The 26,857-nt window shown below is 37.9% G+C and overlaps 3 protein-coding genes across 8 annotated transcripts in view; 2 read left to right on the forward strand and 1 right to left on the reverse strand.

Moving 5' to 3' along the window:
* The window catches only part of LOC132198415 (ectonucleoside triphosphate diphosphohydrolase 1-like), a 53,051-nt gene that overhangs the window by 3,501 nt on the left and 22,693 nt on the right, over positions 1–26,857 (reverse strand). For 2 of the 5 annotated variants that reach the window (XM_059622452.1, XM_059622451.1), the window contains exons 2-5: positions 6,485–6,624; positions 1,347–1,464; positions 1,136–1,286; positions 41–206 (exon numbers count right to left, since the gene is read on the reverse strand). In XM_059622452.1, the coding sequence (XP_059478435.1) occupies positions 41–206; positions 1,136–1,286; positions 1,347–1,425 (396 nt within the window). In that variant the 5' untranslated portion in view covers positions 1,426–1,464; positions 6,485–6,624. Of the gene's footprint in view, positions 1–40; positions 207–1,135; positions 1,287–1,346; positions 1,465–1,569; positions 1,905–6,484; positions 6,625–6,684; positions 6,822–6,998; positions 7,132–26,857 lie in introns of those variants that run through there. The other 3 variants (XM_059622448.1, XM_059622449.1, XM_059622453.1) reach the window with 3 other exon arrangements.
* On the forward strand, positions 1,979–6,346 carry LOC132198417 (phenoloxidase-activating factor 2). The gene is made up of 6 exons (XM_059622455.1): positions 1,979–2,137; positions 3,186–3,443; positions 4,196–4,498; positions 4,558–4,826; positions 4,889–5,052; positions 6,077–6,346. The coding sequence occupies exons 2-6, from the start codon at positions 3,187–3,189 to the stop codon at positions 6,272–6,274; spliced, it is 1,191 nt and encodes a 396-aa protein (XP_059478438.1). The 5' UTR covers positions 1,979–2,137; position 3,186; the 3' UTR covers positions 6,275–6,346.
* On the forward strand, positions 8,417–16,826 carry LOC132196944 (zinc-regulated GTPase metalloprotein activator 1-like). 2 transcript variants are annotated; one of them, XM_059619913.1, is made up of 14 exons: positions 8,417–8,538; positions 8,668–8,857; positions 8,913–9,009; positions 9,065–9,156; positions 9,225–9,284; positions 9,338–9,375; positions 9,756–9,805; positions 10,815–10,901; positions 11,320–11,364; positions 11,457–11,513; positions 13,103–13,160; positions 13,229–13,348; positions 16,239–16,377; positions 16,716–16,826. In XM_059619913.1, exons 2-14 carry the CDS (start codon positions 8,686–8,688, stop codon positions 16,778–16,780), a joined length of 1,080 nt encoding a protein of 359 aa, XP_059475896.1. In that variant the 5' UTR covers positions 8,417–8,538; positions 8,668–8,685; the 3' UTR covers positions 16,781–16,826. The 2 variants fall into 2 exon arrangements, with proteins under 2 accessions (XP_059475896.1, XP_059475895.1); XM_059619912.1 differs by having other exon boundaries at positions 8,435–8,538; positions 8,675–8,857.

Raw genomic sequence — 26,857 nt, forward strand, 5'->3', positions numbered from 1 at the left:
ATAGATAATAATTATTTTATTTTTAATTAAAATAAATTACTTTTTGAAAGGAATCGGCCAGGTAATTTACGCCAACCCAAGAGGAAACACCCTCTTGCTGCCCGGTTATTATTTTAACATTATTTTCTCGATTTTTCAAGCCAGACATGTTAAAAAGCTCAGACACATTGCCTAATATTTCATTTACAGCAACACCTTTATCAATCCTGGAAAAAAAATGTTTATTACATTGATTTTCTAATAATTCTAATATCCACACTTTTGACAAGGGGTAAAACCGATTTGAATAACATTTGGAAAATTGGTTGCCCTAAGGGTTTAGTAAAATAATTTAGAAGGATTTTTAAAAATTTTTAAAATTATTAATTTTTTTTAAAAAAAATTCTTTCCTTCCCTCTTAAACAAAATTTCAGGCTGAAAAAATTTGAACTACCATCTTCTTTCCATTTATGTGCAAAATTATCCGGAAAATCGCATGTCACCGAGGTCATTGACCTTTTGGTAATCTAATCATCATGTACAATACAAGGTTCGAAAGAAAATTTCAAGACGATCATTTTTTTGTCACTACACGTTTTTGCGTATCTCTTAAAGGAACAAAGTTACGGCGGTTGGAAGGTAACTATTTCCAATCATTTCATGAAAATGCTCGGAAACCACGTATTTTGCAATTTGACCAAGAATACCTAAAAAAATTAAACAAAAAACTACTTCGCAAATTTTTAAAATATTTTGTTGATTATCAACTAGAGCAAATTCAGGCTATAAAGGAATTAATAGTTTTCGTTTACTAGGTACTATTGTGGCACCTGAAAAAGTTCAAGCTGAAATAGGTGACCCTGTAATTTGACCTGTGACCTTAGTCACCATGATTCTCTTCAACTTTTCTGATATAAACATATGCGCTATCTGCAACAGGAGCTTAGATATTTAAAATTTTCGAGTACACCTTTTTCAAAATCTTCAACATGGATTCCCTTTAAAAATAGTCAATTTTGAGCATTTTTAATAATCCTTCTAAAACATTTGTCTACATCGTTAGGGCAACCAATTCTCAAAATTTCATTAAAATCGATTTGTCATTTGCCAAAAGTGGGTGCAATTATAAAATTATAATTTAAAAAAATTGACCCACTGCAGCATGCGAAGTCCAGCCGTGGCTGCCAAATAAACAGGGCTGTTCCAATGTTTGTCGGCTGGAATCTGTTCCGTGCCGTTGGATAAGCACGGCAGTAAGTAATTCTGGACTCCGGACGGATCATCAACAAAGAGTTCCCCAATGCCTCCTTTTTTCAGAACAATAGAGCAATGAATTAATTAAAATTTTTAATCATTGGACGAGAGACCATCAAGATAGCACGAGCTGAGTTGGCGGACGTAACCCGTTTCGTACCACTCCTTGCTCTCCCAGGTGTAGAGGAGCATCTCGGTGTGCGTCGAGCCAGCGTCAAATACAATGCCGTACTAAAAGAATAAAAAATAAATTCCATTTTAGGAATTTTCCGATCAATCAAAAGCGTGTATTAGTGTGTGAGCGCCGATGGAATAATGTGCGAAGGTTGAATTGACCTTTGGTTTTCCCGTGGTCGGTGCTAGACTGAGAATCTGAATTGCCGCAATTAAAGAGAAGAAAAAAAACTGTGCGGAGAGAGAGAATTCTAGTGAATTTGCAACGTCTACGATGAATTTATGCCAAGGAGGATTGAACGGCGAGAAAAATATTATTATTCAGCACCGTCCACTGCTCAAAGGAGGAAAAAAATAATTTTAATTCTTGGTAATGTGATTGCGTAAACGACACAGACACTGATCTTGTAAAATATTAATTTTTCTGTGGTGAAAAAGATGAATCATCAGATTAGAAAATTTAGTGAATTCCTTTGAAAATCTGGAGCAGTGGAAGAAAAATGATGATAAATTTAGCTTATAAATTGTGCGCTTGGGTTCAAATTCAAAAGAAGCCATTGGCACAGCATATATAATTACTGGCGTGGAGGCACCGAGTGAGGAGAAAAGCGGTGGGTGCCTTTTCAGAGCTTGAAGGTCTCATCGGGCTCCACTACTCAGGAGAGGTTCTTAAAGCATCGCAGTTGGGAAGCAACAAACACATCCACCACACAAAAACAACAATCAACAGGCAAGTTTTGATTTAAAAATAACATTTTGGTTTAGAAATTATTATGGTTAACAAAAAAAACCCTGTTAATTACTAAACTTCAGTTAAAATTATTGGCCGTGGTAAAATCTTGAGGAACAAATGATTATTATTTGCTAATGCCAAAGACTCGCAGGACTATATTTGCTTATTCATTTAAAATTTTTCTCCCCTTATGCGCTCGTCGGTTTCCTAGTTCCAACAGTGATGATTTGCTAATTTTTTAAGCGCATTGAACTGAAAGTCAGGTTATTATTTGCATTTTTCAGAAGGTCATGCGACTTTAAATAGCTTACTTGGGTATTAAATAGCTTTAATACATAACGCCGAGGCGAGCCAACAAACAGAGGGGAATAACTGTAAAAACTAAGGCAGGCATCAATTTAAAATCGTGTGTGTTCGCGTCACTTTTATTTGTTCTCAAAATATTTTCAATTTGCAGGGCCACGCTACTTTCTCTAATTTAAATATTTATGATATCATAATTTGCATTAAGTCATACTGAATAAATGTCACCCGAGCTAATCGACAAGTGAATCGCGCATACAACAGACGTTTTCCCTTTCTACAAGGTCACTCGCACGGTGAAAAATATCGAAAGTGAAACAAACAAAATTGTATATAGATAAAATTAAGCATGAGCAGAATTAAATTCTTTTGAAAATTAATCAAAATATTGCTGCCTAATTTATTCTTACTTGAAAAAAGTTGAGAAATATTCACGACTCATTGGGTAACTTAATTAAAAATAGTCTCATTATGTGCAGTCTATTTTACATAATGACCGTCGCTTAATGGACGTAGAAACCTAGATAATCCAGTTCTGTAGTTAATTTATGTGCCTAGTATTATTTCAGATAATTGTCTGTCCGAGACTTGGCTCAAGTTCATTGGCCACAAACGTGTCCACGAGTTGCTCTGACAATTAGTGTTGTTGTGTTTTTTTTTTTACAACGAGATAAAACACCCACGATTGTATCTTTCAAACAATTAGAGACTTTTATTAACAATTTTTATTGTGCATTTGCAGGATGCGTCACCTGGCGTGTGCTTTTCTGGTGGTTTTGGTTTGTCATGGATTCGCGCATTGCCAACAGGCCAACGGCAAAGATCTCGATGACCTGATAAAGCAAGTTTTCACTCCAGCGCCTCCGAACGCAAAAAACAATGAACAATTCCGGGGAACGACGGTCGTGGGTCAAGCACCCCTTTCGTGCACCTGCGTCCCGTACTATTTGTGTCAGAACGGCACAATCAAGACTGATGGAGAAGGAGTCATTGACATCAGGTGAGAATTAATTTTCATTTCTCATTGTTGCTCTGAAATCTATGAAAAAGTTGTGCCCGATCAGAACGCTTGGCAACAATCCCATTTTGATAGAAAAAGGAGCACAAAATATCCTGAACCACTTCCGCTGATATTCTCACAAAATCAACAGAGGCAGTTTTATAATTGTTCATTATCAAAGCTCAAACAACAATAATAAAAAAAAAAAAAAACGTTTAAATGCGGTTGAGGGCAGGAAGAAAATGCGGTTGATTAATGAGGTCATTTAAAATTGACCCAGTTATATTAATTTCAATTAAAATATATTATAAGTTATAAAATATTCTTTAAAAAAAAAACGGTCCGATTAATTTTGATGGTAAATTTTCTCTACATTAGCATTGGTTTTTATAATATTTAAGTTCCGGAGACGTTTAAAGAAAAATTGAACTCATTGAGTGAACTGAATATACGAAATTTATATTTTGTTTCTTATGAGAGGGAATTTTCTAATATTATTTTCTTATTAAAATTGGCCTGACCAAAATTGATAAATCTTTCACCAAAATACATTAATATCACCCCAATTAAGGATGAATATTAATATCAGTAAAATTTTCATTTACCTCATGGAAAAATTTTAGTATAATATCTGAAGCTCCTAGTTAAAGTCAAGATATTATTTTTAATTTTTTCCTAAACTAATTTTAATCTTTATTATTATGAATTATGATTAATTTAGATTAAAGTTGAAATTTGGTTGAATTTTGCAGAATAAAAGAGCCGACATGCGAGAGCTACTTGGACGTGTGTTGTCAAGACCCTTCGGACGAACGCATTCCTCCCTCCCCGCAGCCACCCCGTGCTGGCTGCGGCCGCCGCAACCCCGACGGCGTCGGTTTCCGCATAACCGGCAACCTCGACGGCGAGAGCCAATTTGGCGAATTCCCCTGGATGGTGGCCGTCCTGAGGATCGAAAGCGTCAAACCTAACGAGCCTCCAATCAACCTGTACCAATGCGGAGGCGCTTTGATCCACCCCCAGGTTGTGATAACCGCCGCCCACTGCGTCGCAGGGTAATTTCAAAATTAAAAAAATTAAAAGTTGATAAAGTGATAAAATTGGAAATATTTAGCAAGGACGGGCAGGGCCTGAAAATCAGAGCCGGCGAATGGGACACCCAGACCAAAAACGAGCTCTACCCGCACCAGGACCGAAACGTGGTTCAGGTCCTCGTCCACCCTGAGTACTACGCCGGCGCCCTGTACAACGACGTCGCCCTTTTGAAGCTGGATGCGCCAGTCAACGCTGCGGACAACGTGGACGTCATTTGCTTGCCCGAACAGGGACAGAACTTCGATCACAGCCGATGCTACGCCAGCGGCTGGGGCAAAAACGTTTTTGGTAATATTTTCTAAAGTAAATTTTAATTTAAAGTAATTTTTCATTTTGAATTAATTTCCAAGGCAAAGAGGGCGAGTACCAGGTGATTCTGAAAAAGGTCGAGTTGCCGGTGGTGCCGCGACAACAGTGTCTTCAATCGCTGAGGAAAACCAGACTCGGCCAGCACTTCCGTCTGCACAACAGTTTTGTGTGCGCGGGCGGAGAGCCCGGCAAAGACACTTGCAAGGTACTTGTGTGTTGGGAAAAAAATGCAAAAAGCTGTCAATAAAATCAATGGAGTAAAGTCACGTCGTTGACAGAGAGGGCAGGTGTTTTTAGATAAACAAGTTTGGATGCCGCCCAGACGGCTCGCTGGCCTTCGACGTGTAAAGTCATTATTTCCAGCACCTGCTAAAGGTCATAGTGCGTAACATTGATTGATTGGCTTCGGCGCGACCATTGTGTGCTGCATTTTGAGCAGCTTTAGTAATTTGCAAATTGCTTTATGTCTGCTTTCAATTTTAGTCGCCTTTTTTATCACAAATTTATTTTTCAGAAAACAGGTAGCTTAATTGATGAGAAATTTTTTATCAGAAATTCGTTGCTCAGAAATCTTGTATATTTTTATGTGTCAGATAATTATTCAAAAATGAGATTATCAAAGGTTTGTTTTTTTTTATTTTAAAATTTTTTCTATTAGCAAATTTTGAAAATTTTATTTATTGGGGCAAAATTCACGAAAAATTTTCAACTTTTCAAGGTATATAGATGAAACTAGGTAGAATTGGAAGCGTTTGGGAGTTTGTGATTTTTCTAGCCCTGGAAATTTTTCTCTCCTTACACTAATTTTTGCAAATAATTATAGGCAAATTTTGCGAAAAGAATCTAAAAAAAAAATCATATTTCGTTGCAGTTTCTACTGAATGAGTCTTACTTGAACAAGCCACTGTCGTTTAAGGCTTTTGAGTTGATTTCAACTTACTGTAATTTTTTAAGAAATATTTATTATCATAATAATTTTAAATTTTAACTATAAATATTTAAAATAAAATTAAAATTAATTTATGCTTACTATTACACTTAATTCTTCACGTGCGTCTTAAAATTCACTTGTTGCGTTTTCTGGTAAATTTAATTTTGGTAATAGAATCATGTTGCTTTTATCGATAATTTCTGATGAATTACCTTTGAAAAAATTAGATTTTATATTTTTTCTGGTAAATAAGGGGTTCATTTTTACGTTTGCCTTTGACTAAATGTGCCTTTTGCAGGGAGACGGCGGTAGTCCTCTGGTGTGTCCGCTGATCAACCACCCCGGACATTACGCGCAGGTCGGAATTGTTGCGTGGGGCATCGGCTGCGGAGAAAACGGAACTCCTGGCGTCTACGCTAATGTGGCCCTTTTCAGAAACTGGATTGACCAACAAATGAGGAATATGAACCTTGACCCTCACTCCTACCACTTCTAAACAATTTAGATTTTATAGACTCTTAAAGACGGAATAAATTTTATCACTTTTTTAATATTTAAAAAAATTAAATGTCGAAGTTTTATTTCATCGTTAATTTTTGAACCTTTAAAACGAGCGGTGAAATATGATATTAAAAAATAAAACGCATGCAAATGCATCGTTAGCCAAAAGACAGAAGTGGAAATTGGCATGCGATCGGGTACTCACATCAAAGGGGACTGCCCTCGCCAGCGCGTAGACCAGTGTGACGGTGAGGAGGCCGGTCAAGGCCAGAATCAGCACGCCCAGGCTCAGGGCCCACAGCTTGTTCCAGCGACATCCTTGCAGCTTGGCCAGGGCACTGCGTCCTGGAACACAACGAATCACGATTAATTAAAGTTTCCAAAACTTTTCCACAGATAAAAAACGTTTTGATCCGGAAATGTTGTAATATTCTGCGTATCGGCTGTCGCTCGTCTTTGACCAATTTAACAAGGGCTCCGTGTCAATGTTATTGTGGTCAAGCATGGTTGCAAATTAAAAGGTTTTAAGCAAAAAAATTGGCTCATCAAGTGAGTAGGAATAAAAAGATAAGATAAAGAGCACGTTATCAACGAAAAATGATCTTTATCAAAAAATAAAAAAAGGATTGAACTTATCTTTCTCCATAAAATTAAAGATTGTAATAAAAACTATTATTAATTAAAATAAATGACACAAAAGCCTATTGCTAATTTCTTACTGAAAAAAGTTTTGAACTTGTGCAGATTTTGCTGACTTGTCGGGGCAAGGGTGGTTTTCGGGGCAGCCTGCACGTCCGAGGCGGTGGTGTGCGCCATGCCGCCCGCCTCGGAGTCAACTGCCTTTCACGCGCCTAAACTTTGACGGAGAATCGACCTGCACCACACGGCAGTGCATTAATAAAAAAGCAATTGTCAATTCGGAAAATCCATATCCTAGGGCTATTTTTTGCCCCAAACAAGCCGGGCTATTAGCGGTGAGAGTGGTCATGCAGTTATCTTTTGATCACAAAAAAAAAAATGACATGTGTGAGTAACTCTACATTATCGACGCTGTATCTAAATGCAGCAATCGCAGTCTGTGCTCTTTAGCCAAACAAACATTTTTACTTAACGCGTTAGACATTTAAACTACTTCTGTGAACAATAAAAAAGCTAAATCTGAACGTGATTTTAAGAGATATTATTAAATATTGAAGTCCTACTGATCTTCTAAAAGTGCCGTTTGTGCATGTGAACACATTCTTTTTAACACTTTCACTCTTGTTGTCCAACAGGGTCAGTAATTTAATGTTTGTACGCCAAAAAAAGTATTGCTGAAACTTAAAATTTGTAAGAAAAAATATAAGATTAAATGCATTCGTATATCAATTTATCTTAATGCATTAATTTATTGAGCAATTAAATTATTTCTAGAAAAATTTAAATGAAAAATATAGAAAACCGATAAGACAATTTAAAACACACTCTATTCACAAAAATTTTTAAAACTGAAGGACAAAAAGACAAAAATTCCTTTTCCTCGATGGGTTTGTTATAAGAATTTTTTTTTTTTTTTTAATATTTTGAATTAAAAATGTCAAATTTTGTGTAAAGAATTATTTTGTGAAGAAATGTTAATTTAAATAATTTTCACGGAAAATTTTCAATTTGAAAGTAAAAAAATTTTTGATAAAAGATTTATTTTTATTGTTCTAATTTTTGTCAAAATTTTTTCGCAGCCGAAACATGTAGAGCAGGATATTGTTTTTCTGAAATAATAAACAACTCACAAAAACCCATCAAGGAAAAGCCGATTTTAAATTCAAATCACCATGAATCAAACCTCGATTGTGAAATTCTACCACAAAATTAAAAAAATTAATACATAATATTAATGGGCAAATGCTTTTCTTGCGCTTTTTTTTATTTATTTTTTTTTTAATAATTCTGTTAATTTATATAAATTTAGTATTAAAATTTCAGTCTATCCCTTAGTATCTGACAACAATAAAGTTAAGATTAATTAATTAACTGGTCACCATTATAAATTCTCCTTAGTTGGGAGGTTCAGGGTTGAGAGCAATAGAAACTATTTTTTATAGAAACGACGCGCAGAAGCGCCGACCTACTACCTAGCGGATTTACTAAGAATTATTCAGAACAAGCAGAAGTGGTGCTAAATTTAAATTTATAAACACAGGACCAAAATAATGACAAGAGCGGTGAATCTACAAAAGGTTGGGGGAAATTGAACGAAATAATTGCATTTGGGGAAGCTAGGTAAGTTGAAATGGATAATATTTAAAATAATTTACTCAAAAAGGTTAAAAAAAATCTGTTTTTATCATTGCCTGATTTGATAGACTTGACTTAAGCATTATTCCTAATTTTTTATTATATCATATTCAGTATTCAGATTGATTTCAAATGGAATCTGACGAAGAGGATGCACCTGAGCTCATCGAAGCCGACTTAAAACCAGTGCCAGTAACAATTGTGACGGGATTCCTCGGCTCAGGCAAAACAACGCTGCTTAATTACATTTTGACTGAGCAGCATACAAAGAAAATTGCTGTCGTCCTTAATGAATTCGGAGAAGGCAAGGAAATTATCACATTAATCAAAACTCTTACAAATTAAAATTTGAATTTCAGGAAGTGCACTGGAGAAAAGTTTGACTGTCGGGCAGAATGGAGAACTTTTCGAAGAATGGCTCGAGCTTCGAAATGGTTGCCTGTGCTGCTCTGTCAAGTATAAAATCATTCAAAATTAATGCAGAATTTTGTTTTATAAGAAAATAATTTAGGGACAACGGAGTGAAGGCGATTGAAAATTTAATGCAGAAGAGAGGAAAATTTGACTATATTTTGCTGGAAACCACAGGCCTAGCTGATCCAGGCGCGTTTTTTTGACACTTCTAATTTTAAAACATGTTAATATAATTTGCCTCTTTAATTGTATTGCAGGCCCCATTGCATCAATTTTCTGGCTGGATTCTGATCTTGGAAGCAGTGTCTATTTAGATGGTAAAATTAATTGACCAAAATAAAGTCATATCTTGATTTTTTAAATTTACTAGGTATCATTACTGTAATTGATGGAAAATATGGAATTCAGGTAAAGTGTTTTTTTTTTTTTTTTTTTTTTGTAAATAATTACATTTTACGCTTTCAGATTCAAAAAACAATTTTCATACAGAATTCAGAACTGTTAAAAAATATATTTATTTATTATATTTTATAGTTAAAATTGATAATGGAAGAAGTTTTTAAGGTTATAACTTTTTTATTATTAAAAATTACTACAATTTATTTGAAGATAAATTTTTATGACTAAATAAAAAACGCAATAAAAATTTTCCCTTTAATCTAAAAAATTTAGTTTTTTAAGATTTTTTAATCTTATTGTTAGAAGATTAATAAGCATAATGAGTATAATATATTCCAAATTTTTATAATTGCCACAATTTAATTTATTTATTCTACGTCTGATTGCAGAATCATGAAATTAATACTGAAACAGAAACTACAGTGAACGCAGCAGAGCGGTGAGTTGAATTATTGGAATTATTTGCATTTCATAACATTAAATTTGGCGTTTGGTTAATTAACTCGATGAACGCTGCTTAAAATTCTTCTGTAAAATAAATAACAAAACCGTCCGCACAACAAAGCAGACATCGTGGGTAAATTATGCGTGGGCTCGGATTGGCGAGCCAATGGGAGGCGCGGTGTCGGCGCCGGCACATATGGCAATATACCCTGCGTTATATGCAAAACAAATAATTGGAGTTGTTGACTGTGGAAAGCATTATATTGCAAAATATATAACAAGAGAGATGAATTTTATTTGGTGGTACATTCAAACAGCAGCGGAAGCAGAAGCAGCAGCAGCACAGATCTATATTAATGTTTACTGTGTAAGCAAATAAAAGAGTGAGGCTGATTCAACAATATAAAAGGAATGTTTGCTGGAGGCAGTGCTCGCTCTCTCGCTCACTCTCTAGCGTTGTATATATGAGAATTGCGAGTGAGTATATAATATGAATTCCCCGGAATACTCACTTGGCACAGCGTGCGGGGTGAAAAGCAGTTTTGCTGTGAAAAGTAAGGCGGCACTGCTGTTTCAAGGAGCACTTGGCAGCCTTTGTGGTCGCAGTCAAGATGCAATAATCTGCTCCGCGCCGCAGCCTCGATATGAGGAAAGATGGAATTGTCAGCATAATGGGGGTAAAAATAATCCGCTGCTCTTTGATTGTTGTAGCGCGACACTTTTCGCTCCCCCAACCCGCCTTTCCCCGTCCCTTGTTTGACGCGGCTCTGGTTCCGCCGCCGAAAATGCTACAACCCGCAAGATTTGCCTCTGCGACGTGCTTTGCAAAATCCGATCCTTTGGTGCTGCAGACAAAAGCTTTCAGATCGCACGACGACTATTATTTTCTAAGCAAGATTTTTAAATATTTAATAGTTTATTACACGATTTATTAAAATGATTGAACATTGCAAATATTTTCAACGAATTTTTGTTAAAATTTTGAATTTTTGTCAAAATTTCAGGCAGATCGCCCTCGCCGATTTGCTGATTTTGAACAAAGCCGACCTTGCGTCCACCGACGAGCTAGAAAAGCTCGAAGACTTTGTGAGGTAAGAAATTTAAAATATCGGATTATTTGAACCGTGCCCTATACAAATTCGCAACTTTTAAACTTTAAATGACTTTTAGTTGCAGACTGCTTTACACAATAAACTAGCCGTGCTTTAGCACTTGTGCAGTCGACTGTAAAGTGAGGGGGTGAGACAAGTAAATCCCTGCTTTTCAGTGGCTGCGTTAAAGATTTAATCGCAAATTTTCTTGAAAGGTTTTTTAAATAAAATTTATTTTATAAAAGTTGAAATTAGTGAAAAAATAATTTAATAAAAAAGAAGATCTTTAAAATTTAATTTGTTTGAAGAAGTTGACACTCGAGGAGATTATCATGGAAATGAATGAATCGGGCTTTTTCCTCGTTGCAGAAAATGTTTTTTTTTTTTTTTTAAATGATAATGTTATGTTTTTTCGCAGAGGCCTGAATGGTGCCAGTGAAATTGTGAAGACGGAGAGATGCAGGTATTTGATTTTAATAAAGATTTAAAATTTAAAAGATTTATTTTAGATTCAAAAAATTAGTTTGTGATCGAACCGTGATTTGTGTGTTTTAGGATAAATTTGGATAAAATTCTTGATTTGAAAGCCTATTCTGGAGATGGACTTGATAGGTAAACCATACATTATTTTATGAATTTAAAAATAATGAATTAAAATCTAAATTTAGTGAATTTAAACCATGAACACTCTGAAAACGCCTTAAATTTTTGCATTTACAGCCAAAATCTGTTCTTAAATTATCATTTGTTTAACTTAGAATTATTATCACTACAAATTAGGATTTAAGGTAATTTTTTTATTTCTCACAAATCTTAAATATTTTTACATCCAAATTACGCATTGAGAAGTAAATGTGAAATGATTGCCATTTTACATTTATATTGTGCAACAAAATATTTAGAACTTTAACGTAAATTTCCTGCTTTAACACATTTCTTTGTTGCTCTGGAATTAAAAAAGAGAAACGTTTCAACTGCCAGTGAATATAAGAGCTGCTAATTATCGCCAACGAGTTTGAATTTTAAAACGAAAACCACAAAGCGCTCGGCATCAAACGGAGGTCACGATTGAAAAATAAAAGAATAAGAGAGATGCTTGAAAAATATGCAGAAAGAATATAAAAGTGGTGAGAAGTGGGGCCTTGTGGAAATCACAAGAGTTGCCCTTCCTCTCGCTTTGACACATCAAAGGCTGACCGTGGAGAAAATATGCACACTGGAGAACTATGCAATCAGTCAAGTGCGACTGTGTAATTGCACCCTTGAAAATGCGCTGAACACTAACTTGTTTGGCTCAATACGAAAATTACATCCTGCAGAATCGCGCGGTATTGCTCCTTAAGCCTCGCGCAATTATGATCCATCATTGTGTTCTCACAATCGGCGGCGCAACTGCGCTGCCAACAAAGCCAACAATTACACACACACAAGCCCCCTGTTTTCAGAACAGCTCGATTTTCCTGTGTAATTTATCGGTCGGAGTTTGTTGCAAGCTACTTTTTATTTTGCAAGGGAAAAATGCAGAACTTTAAGAAGGATTGCCATTAAATTAAGTAACATTCGAGTTTTAGATGTAAAACTAATATTGCAAAAATTTGCTAATTTCAAATATTTTAACACGGAGCTTATGATATCTGCACTGTAAAATAAAACTACCCAGCCTTTTACCATTAGGCCAATATAATTTTTTTTTTTAAATTTACAACTGACCTATTGATTTTACTTTTTTGGTTGGGCCAATTTTGAGTAGATTATTATTCTAGAAAATTCCCACAATAAACAATGTTAAATTTAAGAAATTCTATTCTCTCAATAAATTCAATTTTTCTAACGAAGTTCCTTTGAAACTGACATCTACGATCCACAAACGAATGCTTAATTGTAGAGAAAAATTAATATCAAAATTTGTATTTGCAAAAGCCTCTCCTTAATTTTGATTTTATTTTATTAGTGGCAATTTTGGGGAAAAAAATCAAAAGTCCTTTAAATTGAAATCTGTTAACAAATTGATCAATAAATGCAAATTTAAAAAGAGTTTTCTGAGAGAAATCTTCACCAATTTTTTTCTAAAAAAAAAAAGGAAGAATTAGAGAGTATACTTGTTAAGTTCATTAATTTTTCTGGAAACGAGAATACCGATCTTTAGCCGCTCTTGGCACTCTTACTTTCATATTTTGAAAATTCGTATTTATTTCTTTCAGACTAAGAAGATTGATGGACGACGTTTCAAAGTTCAAAGGAAAATCACACTTGGACAAAGTGAGTTTCTTTTCTTTTGGAAACCATGAAACACTAAACAACTTGCAATTTCTCTTTCGACCTAACAGGATATCAACACGGTTACCTTCGAATGGCCGACTCCACTCAGCGAAGAAGTGATTAATTTATTTGCGCAGAAAATTCTGTGGGAAAACGCTCTGCAGCCGGCGTCAGTCATTCGAATCAAGGTATGTACAAAAGAAAACGTCCCTTTGCAGTGATATTAATTTTGAAAGAGCTGGGATGATTTTGGGGCTCAGCAAATAGCAATGAAGCGAAGTGGCGGTCGAAAGGCAGCGCGAGATAAATATTTGTGATCATATATATCAGACAAATAATTAATATGTACAAGGGCCGCCGAGAGCAGCCTTTGCGCCCCCAGTAGTAATGGCAAATAATTTAAAGCTAGTCGGCTGCAGCAGCATTTTCGCCGCAGGGGTTGCCAAGGGAGCGTCAAATATTAATTTTAAAGGGCATAGGTAACGAGGGGAAGGGGTTCGTGGGGCGAGCGAGAGAGGTATTTATTGCAGCCACCCTCTGGTGAATTTAATAGGGGTGGCATCTCTCTCGCTTTCTTCCGGCGGCCGGCGCATTCAACAAGCGCGTAAATAGACAATGCGCGCACCAACACACCCGTTCTGTCGTCCACGCGTGTGCCGCGAATGCTAAACAGACACACGAATAAGAGCGCCGCATGCAATAACATTGCATTATTTCCACGCAACACCCTGGAATTTTATATATTTAACCCCGCGCGCGCGCGCTCGTTTATGACACTCGCGCGCACAATATATTCGGCGGCGGCGGCTTCGTTTCGCGCTTGCACCGCATTCCGCGCCCCTGCTCAACTGGACCAAATCATTTGTGGGGAGCCCTCTCCACTCCACAATACTAGTGCCCATGAATATATTTTCCAAAAGTTGGATATTGCCGGACTAGCAGCTGGAAAATGAAAATTTTATCGGGTGCGAAAATTCTTTTCTCCGGAATCCAGTTCATGAGAGGAGTAAAATTAATTTAATAAAAAACAAAGATAACAAATGTCATTTGAAAAAATATCTGGTTAATCTTGATGGCAATTGTTCTCTATATTTTAAAAATATATTTTCAGTCCAAAGAAGTAAGAAAAATTTAAGCCATTCGTATAGGACTGATTTTTTTAAATTTAACTTTGTTTATTTTGGGAATTTTCTAAAATAGTTGTTTCCTCAAAATTGACTCAACTGGACTCAACCAAAATTGATTAAAATTTCACCAAAAAATTTCGTTCATATAAACTCAATTAAGATGAAGAAAAGGTCCGTCAACATCAAAAATTCACAATTGATCAAACGGGAAAGGTTGAGAAGTTTTAAATCCAGTGTAGATATCATGAGAGCCTCGTTAAAATTAAAATTACGCTTGAAATTTAGATAGCAAATAATGTCAAAATTTGACTTGATATTTTCTGATTTCTTTTTTTATTATTTCTATTATATAATCTAATTTGAGCATCACATTGTTTACATTTGAATATTAAAAAAAAAATTAAAAGAAAGGAATTATTGTAGGACGAACCGGCTAAAACACTAACAAACATTTTGCTAAAACTTCCGATATCAAAAATACCCCACCCGCAATGTAGTGAGCTGAGTTGATTTAGTTTTTGAAACCTCAAACAACATATTATATTTTCCAAATTTCAAACAATAATATGATAAATTAAGGTTATTAAATAAATTATAGCATCAAAAATTATTGAAAATTGTTGAATTATTGAAAATAGCTGTACCCGTTTAACCAGAGTGGAAAATTTAAAACACTTAAAATTGAAGGTTGATGATAATATTTGATGTTACTGTCGGTTTTTTTATTATTTTTTTACGCACCAAGTCAGAATTTAGTAAAAATTTTAAAGAAAAATACACAATATGAAGAAATATCAACATCTCTGGTAATTAATTGTGAATTGAATTTTATTTTTAAATATTTAAATAACATAATACAATAATAAATAAAATATTTACAAATATAAATTTTTACTCTTGAATCCTATCTGTCATTTGCCAACGTTCTTATTGGTATTATGATAGAAAGGAGAAAAATCTCATTAATTTGTGTTTCAATATAATGAAGCTTTCAACTGGACCGAACAGGTTAAATTTTAAATTAAACAAAAATTAACGCATTATTTAACTAAATTGTTTGCGTGTAATTTTATAATTTGAATCACCGAAGAAAATTAAAGTCAATGTAAACATCCTTGACGTTTAAATTTGATTCAAAAGCAATTCCATCTCACTGCTGCAGTTTGTGAGAAGAGCGCGCGGGTGTGCAGTCGAGCGTTTGTTTCAATCGGCGTGGGTGTGAGAAACGCACGGATGCAGATGATGCGTCCGCGTAATTGTTTATTGAATCATCAAGTGCCGCGACAAAGCATTATTGCTGTTTGTCGTCGGGGTGCGCGTGCGTGCCACTGAAAAACGTGTAATAAAAAGCTGACAATGAGTGTGTGTGTCGGGGTTGGTGTGTCAACATAATAGCAAAATCGCGTGCACTTATTAGTTGGCCCGTGAGTGTCCACACGCCTCGAGTGTTGCTGCAAATGCCTTTGATCCCTTTGTTGGCGACAACTTTAATGAGAATCGGATACAGTGTTGCATGGGGCCAAGTCATGCAGAAAATTAATGAAGTGCGCTCGCTCTCGCCTACCGAGCTTGTAAAACCCCTGCGCCGTCTCGTATTACAATAATGATATCCCATTTATATTGAATCTTTCACAAATGTTATAAATAATTTTTCTGCTGTGCTGCCTCGCCGCTATTTTCAATATTGAAAAACGTCTCGCTATTCAGTGCAGATAACGCAGTGTAAAAGTGGCAAGAGATGCGCCGCGTTCAAAGGCAGGTCCTTTCTTTCTTTCTTTTTTCCAAAGAGGGTTCTCGGCGAAGAATGCGTTATAAAGAAAATGTTGTCGTTTGTTTCCCAGCCGCCCACCTCCCTTTGCGCCTAAATTTGCGTTGCCTTTGAACGCATTTTCTCATAACGAGTTTGCTTTTGTTTATTAATTTTAGAGTTTTTTTCTTCTTGTTTTTCAAGGGAATAATTAAATTGCCTGGGAAGGAAAACGTTTTGATCATGCTCCAAGGCGTTTACGAGATGTACGATCTGCAAGCGGTACCTGAGCCACTCCAAGGCGCCGGCGAGAGTGGCTCCCCTTGCCGCTTCATCATCATCGGTGAGTCTCGGCGTAGAAAAGCAGCCCGGAAGTTCGGTTTTTAATTCCTTATAAACTCTGTTTTTTATTTATTATCAGTTAAAATTCTTTTCTGAATAAACTTTAACCCTTATTCATAAGTTAGGGCAAATTAAATGGAAGTTCTAGATTGAATCAAACGAACTTTCAATAAAAAAAATTAATCAACCGTTTGATTTCCTTTGTAATTATTACAAATTTTGAGGAAAATCTGCATGTTTATTATTATTTATTTTTAATTAGAAAAAATATTGTGATCTTGTTAATTTTTGCCAATTGAGATGAGAGAAGTAATTTATTTTTATTCTGAATGCTTCTAGGACGTGGCGTGAAGAGAAGTGAAGTGGAGGATTTGCTGCAAAGGTGCATTGAAGACTTGTCTTGATCAATAAATAAATTAAATTCATTTCAATATTAAGTGTTTTTATTTCTGTATTGCCCGTGACGAAACGGAAAAATAGCCGAGCCGAATCAGTTATTGACGCGTTTGCCACGGTCAATTCACGGCATGCGAAATCGGAAATCTGGCTCTGGTTACGCCACATCAGCAGGGAGTGCTCTACTGGCTTTCATTCAATATTCATGCGCGCCGCCTGAAAACATTTCAAAGCACTCAAAAGTTGGAAGTAAATACGCATGTAGCGTGCAGATGTAACAAATACCACATCCACGACAAAGGTTCGCACACATGCATTTGCAGGTGCATTATTTCACATTAGTCAACGTTGGCAGAGAGAGCAAGAGGGAGGCGCTTCCAATCTCTCTCTCTTTCCCCGCTCTCGGTCTCTCTCTCTCTCTCTCTCGCCATTTTCTCTGCTTTCGCATATACATATTGATTCAGCAGCAGAGTCAATCTGTTCTGGCAAATCAACCACGCCACTTTATTGTATACAGCACAATTTCTCTGCACGCTGTGTGCCTCTCTCTCCCTACGTGCTTGACTTTTCTTTCCGAAAAGAGATTTCCTCCTCATCCAATCTCTCCGTCTGTCAGCCTATCTCGCAAATAAAAAGTATATATACGAAAGCTTTAAGGAGCAAAGTGGATTTCCGCTCGAGTGTTACGCGAGTTTGCAAATTATTCTGGGGAAATTTTCTCGAATCATTTCCGCCTTGGTGAATTGATTTTTAAACATCAGAGGACGCAAAAGTGATATGAATTTTTATGCATCAGTTTCACAAAGATTAAATTTGTTTGAATCATTTTCAAAAAATATTTCTGAATTAATTCAACTGTATGTTTAATTTAATGAAGGTTCTTTTTTTAACCAAAAATTAATTCAATATTTTCTGATTTTGTATGTATTGTTTTCAGTTTTGGAAAGTTAATGGAAGAAAAGAAGATTTTGCAATTGAGACTTTATTTATCTATTTAAAATAATTTTGTATTTTGAGACGGCAATGAATTCTAGGGGTAATTCTTTTTGCAATCTCAGTATTTATATTTTCCTTTTCCGGTTTAATTTAAATTTTTAATTGACTTTGTGAAATTCGGACTTAATCGGATTGAATTTGATCTGGATAAAAATGGAAACAGTCGAAGCGGTGCGCCTCAGATGGAGCGACGTGGTAACAACGTCCAACCGAATTTTACCAAATCGGTCTTGCGCTCTATCTCTCTCAACCAACTAGGGCTAGGAGAGTCAGTGGCGTTGACGAAAGGAATCTCTTGATGAAAGAAACACTTTGTATTTGATAAAACTCACTCAAAGAGAAGGAGAGAAGCGGGAGGCTTGTTTTATTTTGGCCTTAGTACATTTTACGGATTCATGTTGTCCGTCTAGCTTTGTTTGATTTTAATTGAGTTTAATTGACATTAATTAATTTGAATAAAATAATTACATTAATTATTTTATTTGAATTTACTTTTTGTTTTGAATTAATTTTAATTTAAACATTTGTTTATGAAAGTGACTTTAATTGTTTTTAAATTTGGAATTTAAATTTAATTAATTTTTAATTGAAATTATGGTCTCAAATATCCCGCCGGGAAAGGAAAAAAAATTACGGCAAGGAATTTTTGTAAAAGAGAAAACTTTTGAGACTAATTAATTGAAATTAAAAGTGTGTGTGTGTGTTCTTCATAGTTGTCTTCTCTCTTGAAAATTTGGCCAAGTGAAAATCTGAGCAACTTGGCTGAGAATTAACTCGTTCGCGACTGGGCAATTAGAGTTTTTTATTTTTCACTGGCTTTTGCAACTGGGCAATCAATCTGACTGCTTACAACTTGGTAAGTCAGTACGAAGTATTGTCAACTTGGACAATTTGGCGCTGCTACCTGGCAGCTTTTTCAGGAACAAAATTAAAATTTTTCTTTGTCGACAAGGACAGAAAGTTTTTGTCGCGACTTGGGCGACTAAGATGATCTTGAAGTTCATTGACACCATTCAGGTTTTTCATGATATAGGCGAATTTGGCTAACGTGCCGCCGGCCGGCCGCCTCTCCAGTGAGGGTTTCGAGGTCAACTGTGTTCCTTCCGAAGAGGGATGAAATTCGGAACGGACCTTCAAATTTGGGTGCTAGCGACGCGGCTACACCCTTTTCTTTGTTGGAGAGAATGTTGGTTTTGCGGAGCACCATTTGACCGGGGAGAAACTCATGCTCGCGCGCGGCTAAGTTGAACTTTCTGGCATATTGCTCTTTCCTGTGAGCAATATTCTCGATGGCAACGTCATTTGCCTTTTTTAATCGCTCGATCATTTTTTTTACATTGTCGTCATAATTTTCTGGCTCTAATTTCTCACTGTGGAAAATTGGGTTTTTAATTTCTCGGTGTAGCATGAGGAAATTAGGCGTGAAACCAGTTGTGTCATTTGGCGTACTGCGGATTGCATACGTGATTGCAGCAAGATCCAAATCCCATTTGCGTTGGTTGTTGGTCGCGTACGTTTTGATTTTTTGTTTCACGTCCTTAATTCGGCGTTCAGCTGGATTTTGTCTTGGCATATAAGGAGAAATTTTAATGTCTTTGATGTTGTACATTTTAATTGCATTTTTCCAGTGTTTTGAGCTGAAAATTGTGTGGTTATCAGACTTGATTTCTTCAGGCCAGCCTAATCGGAAAAACATTGCAACTAGTCTGTCGATGGCAACTTTGCTCGTCAGCTTTCGGCAAGGGAAACATTCAACCCAGCGGCTGAATTCATCACTGGCGAGGAGGCAAAATTCATTCCCAGACGATGATCTTGGAAGTGGTCCGATTCCGTCGACATTTACACATTGCATTGTGTACTCCTCATTTTTGGCGCTGTAAAGTCCGAATTGTTTTCTGTTGTTTGGCTTAATTGTTTGGCACTCATGACACGCTTTGACATAGTCTTTAATATCGTTCCGCATATTTTTCCAAACGAACATTGCAGCAATTTTCATTTGAGTTGCATAAATTCCAGGGTGACCAGATGTGGGTGCGTTATGACAATATTGCAAAACTTTTTCTCTCAAAGGATCTGGGAGAACAATAAGATTTTTGTCGCCTGCTGTGTAGCGAATTACTTGGTCTGGGCCGATGGTGTACTTTTGTTTTCGGCCGGCAACAATGTCATTTCGCAATTGAATTAATTCGTCTGATTTATTTTGCTCGGCGTGCCATTCGGCGCCGGTGGCAGGAAATTTTTCCGCATTTTGTAGTTGCGTGAGGAAAATTTTTAGTCTGCGGCCCATGTTTATTTCGCTGCTGGACGGATTAATTAACGTGCTGGAATATCTGCGTTTGGGCAACTTCTTCTTTTTTGCAGTCGGCCGTGCGCGTTTCGCTGCACTTGGTGTGTCGCGAGCTTTTTTCTCTCTCTTCTTTGCCGCGCGGCCGTGCGGTGCATGCTGATGGTTGATTGATTGATTGACAGGTGGCAGCAGCGTCGCGACTGCATCGGGTGCTGCAGCTTGTTGCTTGTTTACTTTTTCTCGTGTGCGTGCAGTGCGTGTTGATTTTGGTGATTTTTGTGACAATTTCGTGAGCGTTTCATCCAACTTTGGGACGATTTTCGGGCATTTGGGTGTTCCTGGACTTTTCTCTTCAGCGAGGGTTTGGTTTTTCGGTTGACAGCGCTTGCATTCATGTGCATTTTGAGCAGGGTGCGAGTGTTTGTCGAAGGATAAACTGCCCTTGCTCTCGCCGTCGTCGATTGGAATTACTTCCTCGCGGTGAGTAGGTCTGTTTTTCTCGCTTTTTATCGGCATTTTAATTCTGCTAAGGCAATCGGCGGGTGCCATTTGATTTCCTTTGCGATATTTGAAGTCGCAATTCAGTCCTGAAAGAAACATTGCCCATCTCCCTAACCGACCTTGGGGTTTGGGGATTTTCAAAATGTTTTGCAAACACTGATGGTCACAATAAAGGGTAAATTTTGTGTGTTCAATGTAGGGGAGAAATTTGTTTATTGCGTAAACTACGCTCGCGCATTCAAGTTCGCTGGGGCAGTACAATTTTTCGGCGTCAGTTGTTTGTCGACTGATGAACATTACGGGCCGAAAATCGCCGGTGTTTTCGCATTTCTGCGTCAGCATTCCGCCAAAAGCGATTATTGAAGCGTCGGTCCAAACTTGAAACTCTTTATTCATATCGGGCAGGTGAAGTAAACAATTATCTGACGCAACGGCGGCGTTCAGACTCTTGAATGCATTTTGCTGCTCATTTTCCCATTTGAAATCTGCACCTTTTCGCAACAGTTTTGTGAGCGGCGCCGCTGTTGCTTGAAAATCTTTTACAAATTTTCTGTAGAATCCAATTAAACCTAAGTATCTTTGGACTTCTAATTTGTTTGTGGGTGCGGGAAAATTCTGAATGCACTCAGTTTTTTCCGACAGGGGAAAAACTTTGTTTTCAGTCACTTTGTGCCCCAAAATTTCAATCTCGGTCTTGCAAAGTTCAAGTTTTTTGGGGTTCACGGTCAAATTAAATTTGCTGAGAAGTTTGAAGAGCTCTCGCAAAATTTTTATGTGCGTTTTCAAGTCGGGTGAAATGCAAATGATGTCGTCAAAAAAGCAAATCACGTTCTCGCAGTTCAGCTCTCGCAGCAACTTTTCAATCAGTTTTTGGAAAAACCATGTTGAACCATTCCATCCGAAGGGCATTCTCTTGAAGTGGAAAATTCCGCGGTGCGAATTAAAGCAAAAGTAGCGGCGGTGCGTGTCTTTGATCGGCACTTGCATGTATGCGTTTGAGAGATCAATTCTTGAAAAATATTTATTTTTTCCCAACTTGGAGAGAATTGTGTCAATTCGCGGCATTGATGCGTGCGGCTGGACTTGGCATCGGGCGTTGAGCATTCGCATATCCGCAACAACTCTGTACTTTTGTTCTTCTCCGGGCGGTGTTTTCTTTTTCACTACGTGCAGCGGTGAGATGAAAAGTGCGTCGTCGGTGGGTTCAACTACGTCGTCTTGGAGCCATTTATTAATTTGCTTGTCAATAATTTCGCGCGTTGTTTGATTTTGCGGGCGCAGATGGCATCGGTACGGAAGTGAATCAGTCATTTTTATCTCAGCCTCAACACCTTTTGCTAAACCAGGCCTCTCATTAAAGAGTCCTTTTTCGTGAAACTCGACCAGGAGCTTGCGAATTTCGCCACTTTTGTCGTTTGTGACGTTGTTTAGCATTTCACTGAGCATTTTATCTGCACAAATTTCATTGGTCTGAATGTTGGAAATTTTTTCTTGTGCAAATTGGTGCAAATTTTGTGGCTGATTTAGAGAAATGAATCCGTCTGGCAAAATTGCGATTTTGGCTCTTGCAAGAAAATTACGGCCTAAAATGACTTTTTGAGACTGATCGTCAATGACGTAAAAAGGAATTGTAATTGTTTGCTCAAGAAATTTTACTGGGAGTTCAATTGCAGCAATGATTTTTGTTTGGCCATCTAAAAGTTGAATTTTTTGTCTGCAGTACCACATTTTCGCGCGTGAATTTTTTAGTCGTGAGAAAGTTTTGGAACCAATGATGGAGATGTCGGCTCCTGTGTCTGCAAGACCATTGTAATTTTTGCGGAAAATTTTAATTGGAATGAGTGGGCGTTTGAAATCTGCAGATTTTTCAATGTTGGCTGATGAAAACTGGCTGAAAGCATACTCGCGCAAATTTTTTCTCCGTTCAATCACATTTCTGCGGTATCTCTTGCGTTTCACTGATTTATTGTTTTTCAAGTCAAGTGTGCTGTTCTCCTCCGAGGCACAGAAAACAGCACTCGCACTCAGTTTTCCGACTTGCGGGTCTTTGAGTGCGGCGTGGCGTCGCGCTTTCGGTCATCTTTGTCGTGCGAAGGGCGAGTGCGGCTCAGAGAACGACTAGGCTCTCTTTCGCTGGAACCAAAGTGAGTCCGCCTCTCATTGGAGCGACTGCGGCTCTCTTGAGAGTAATTCGCGTCCTTTTTGAAGTAACTTTTGTCCCCAGAACTGGACCAAGATTTATTTTTGTCATCACGATCGCGAGATTTTGAGCGATTTCTTTGTGCTTTGGCGCGGGCAACCGATGGATCAAGTGCTTCCATGGGCACGGCGTGGGAGACTTTATAATCTGAATTGTCATTTTGCGAGTTTTGCGGCCGGTAACTCGTGCTCGTGTATGACAGGCTGCGTTCAACTGACTTTTCCGGCGGCGGCGGCGGCTCATACGTTCTCTCTCGGAGCATTCGTTTTTGTGCCTCGCGCGCGGCGGCGCAAAGTTCATTCAAATCATTATACGTCTCGCCGTTAAAGAAACGCATGTAGGCAAAATGCATTTGTTCCAAAACGCGGTCAATGATGGATAATTCTTTGTTTTCGCCTGGGTACAAAATGTCGTAGTAGCCTTTGATCTTGTAAATGAAAGTTGTGAGTGGCTCATCTGGGTGCTGCGTTCGCTTTTCCAATTCGCGCCGCAAATTGCGTTTGTAATCGACGGAGCCAAACTCACTCAAAAACTCATGTTGCAGATTTTGAAAATTGCGAATTTCGTCTTTTTTGGCATCCCACCAAAATTTTGCATCTCCCTCTAAGCAGAGAGGAAATTTTTGCATGGCGATTTGCATCGGAGTAAATTCTGACGATTCAGCGTGAGCTTGAATTAGCTGAAGGAATTCGCGTGGGGTGCGGCGATCTGTTCTTCCGCGGTAGGAGGGCAAATTGATCTTGTGCATGTTGTTTGATCTGCTCCCTGAATTTTGGCCGCGATTTGAAATCGCATCGGCTAATGTGTCTGCCAATTTTTCAAACTGCCGAGTCAAGTCGACAGTGAAATTTGGGTTTTCTCCACTCGATCTTTGGGTCGCGCGTGGGTCATGATTTGCCTGGGAGGGTTGGGAGGGTGGCGGCGCCGAAGGATTGTACTCGTCGCGCGGCGCGTTTTCCGACTCCCTGCCTCGGTTTATCAGATAATTATAACGGCGCTCGATGTCCGCGGCGTAATTAACTGATTCCTCGTCCTCATCGGGGAGAGGGGAGGGTGCAAGACTCCTCGCCGTCGGTGACGGCGGGGGTGTTCTTTGGCGGGCCGGTGTGGAGGGGTTGCGAAAATCGCCCGGCCGTGGGCCATCGCCCTGGAAGAGGGTGGGTCTTTGCGGGGCACCGATTTTATTTCTCCCGTAGTCGCGGTCATCGTGAATTTGCGCGTCGTGCATATCTCGCTCGTACTGGCGCGCGAGATTTGTCACACTTTCAGCAACGTGGCCTTGAGTGCGTGCACGAGCTGCGGGCGGCGGACGGTCATTTGAGGAATGTTCAGGTGCGCGTTCGAAGGCGGCAAGGAGATTTTGCATTTCGTCCTTCTGACGAGCAATGTGATCGGTGTGGTATTTGGGCCGATAGGAATCTCGCATTTGCTGCGCTCGCATTTGGGCTAACGCATGCCGTCGGGCGTGTGTTGCTTGCACTTGCTTTTGCTGTACTGTTTCTTTCAAACGCGTCAACACTCGCTTTTGTCGCAAGCGGGCTGTGTTGTAGGTTATTTCACGGTCGCGACTTTCTGCTGCATGAGCTTGAATGTCAGCAATGTAGCCGCGGATGGTGCTTTCAAATTCATTCGGCGTGGTCGGCTGGATGGCAATGTCGTCCTCGATGGCCGAATGAATCAAAAAAGTCGCGGCTAGGGAGAAAAGTGTGGGTGGGAAATTTCCCGCGTGGGGTGCATTTTCCTCGGCCGGCGCGCCTTGTGCCGCGTGCGGCGTCGACGTGCTCGCCGGGCCTGAGAGGGTCAATGCCCCAGCCTCCTCGGGGGGTGTCTGTTGGTGAACGGGGTTCACCGGCTCTTGGGAGCTTTGCGGCTCACCCTGAGCGGCTTCCTTATCGGACGTGTCTTTGTTTGTTTCTGCCATTTTTGATCAAAATACGCGAGTTTGCCCACGGTATCTACGTACAGGCGTTCCCTTTTTACAAATTCTCGGACTGCGAGTGTAAAAGATGAACCTCGTGTGAATCGAAATTAAGTGAATTTAATTTTTGCTATGTCAATGAGTTTGCCAAAACTAAACCGAAAAATTAGGCCGAGCCCCCATGTTTGAGACGGCAATGAATTCTAGGGGTAATTCTTTTTGCAATCTCAGTATTTATATTTTCCTTTTCCGGTTTAATTTAAATTTTTAATTGACTTTGTGAAATTCGGACTTAATCGGATTGAATTTGATCTGGATAAAAATGGAAACAGTCGAAGCGGTGCGCCTCAGATGGAGCGACGTGGTAACAACGTCCAACCGAATTTTACCAAATCGGTCTTGCGCTCTATCTCTCTCAACCAACTAGGGCTAGGAGAGTCAGTGGCGTTGACGAAAGGAATCTCTTGATGAAAGAAACACTTTGTATTTGATAAAACTCACTCAAAGAGAAGGAGAGAAGCGGGAGGCTTGTTTTATTTTGGCCTTAGTACATTTTACGGATTCATGTTGTCCGTCTAGCTTTGTTTGATTTTAATTGAGTTTAATTGACATTAATTAATTTGAATAAAATAATTACATTAATTATTTTATTTGAATTTACTTTTTGTTTTGAATTAATTTTAATTTAAACATTTGTTTATGAAAGTGACTTTAATTGTTTTTAAATTTGGAATTTAAATTTAATTAATTTTTAATTGAAATTATGGTCTCAATTTTTAATATCTAATTGATTCATTTAGGCAGAGATTCCCAGTTGATATGTCGATTTATTTATATTTGAAACTATTCACTCTACAAAAAACGACGGAGAGCGATGAATAGTTTATTAAAATTTTGAAATAATTTGATACATAGACTTTTTATACTATTGATTGTGAGAAGCAAACAGTAATTTTCAAGTTTGAAGGAATCATAGAAAATTTAATTTTATAATTTACATCCTTGATTATTCTGAATTATTCCATTTACAATTGCATTATTTATTGATTGCAAATCTTCTAGGGCACTATGCTAAAAAATTCATGAAAATTAATATTTAATTGTTAAATTTAATTTTTCTGTTCTTATTAAGGAGATTGAAGTTAAAAAAAATTTAATAAAACGCCCAACATCAAAAGAGAAGCAGCCGCCGCGGTGAAAACATATTTTAATATGAACCTCTCCACTCCGAAATGACATTAATGAGGAGCTTATGATATTTGCACCGAAATCAACCTTTTTCCATAAGATCAATGTATATTTGTTATATTGATAGGCCTATTGATTTTCATTTTCCATCTTAATTGGGGTGATATGAACAAGATTTAGTGAAATTTTAATTATCTGGTTGGGACCATTTTTTTTTTTTTTTTTTTTTTTTTTTTTTTTTTTTTTTAAGAAATTTACTTAAAACAATGTCAAATTTCAAAATTTCAGTTTTCCTGACAAATTAAATTTTTCATACTGGAACTGATATCTAAAAACCAATGCAGAAAAATTGCCATTCAAAATAAATCCAGTCGTCTTTTTTTATGCAAAGCCTCGCCTTAAATCCGCTGTAATCGAACAACAATGAAAAATTAATTTAAATTTTAATCCGAATAATAATTCAAGACGAGAGGAAAATGAATTTCATGGACCCAGGTGTAGCAGCAAAAAGGAAAATCCGCCCTTTCTGGACTGATCGTGACGCGGCTCTTCACATTCTTGACAGCTCATTGAATTGCTCGTAATGAAGTTTGCGTGTGGCGAATCCCTTTCACTAACAAGCCCGCAGTTAAAAATCGGCTTGCGCCGCAGCGGCCAAGTCGGCAGCCGCGCGCAGTGACGCCCAATTAACCACGATCGCAGCGGCACAAACGCAAATTTCACGCCAGATTAGCCGCGAACCTGCTGAGCAATTATGCTGTGAAGAGACATTTCATTGTTTTTTGCGGCGGCAGCGGAGAGCATTGGCCAAGAATCTGTGGGGGAGAGAGTAAGTGAGAGATTGAATTGAGTCATGACTCAGCTAGGGGTCTTTCCTGAGAGCAGACCCTTGCGATGCGCCCACTCGCCGAACCACCTGCCACCGAATCTATCAAGCTCGTCTGCACCTAACAAATAAAATCAATACGGCCGCATTTCCGTCCCGCACCATTATG

This window comes from Neocloeon triangulifer, unplaced genomic scaffold (genome assembly GCF_031216515.1).
Source record: "Neocloeon triangulifer isolate White Clay Creek 2 clone unplaced genomic scaffold, ASM3121651v1 ptg000012l, whole genome shotgun sequence".
NCBI classification, from domain to species: domain Eukaryota; kingdom Metazoa; phylum Arthropoda; class Insecta; order Ephemeroptera; family Baetidae; genus Neocloeon; species Neocloeon triangulifer.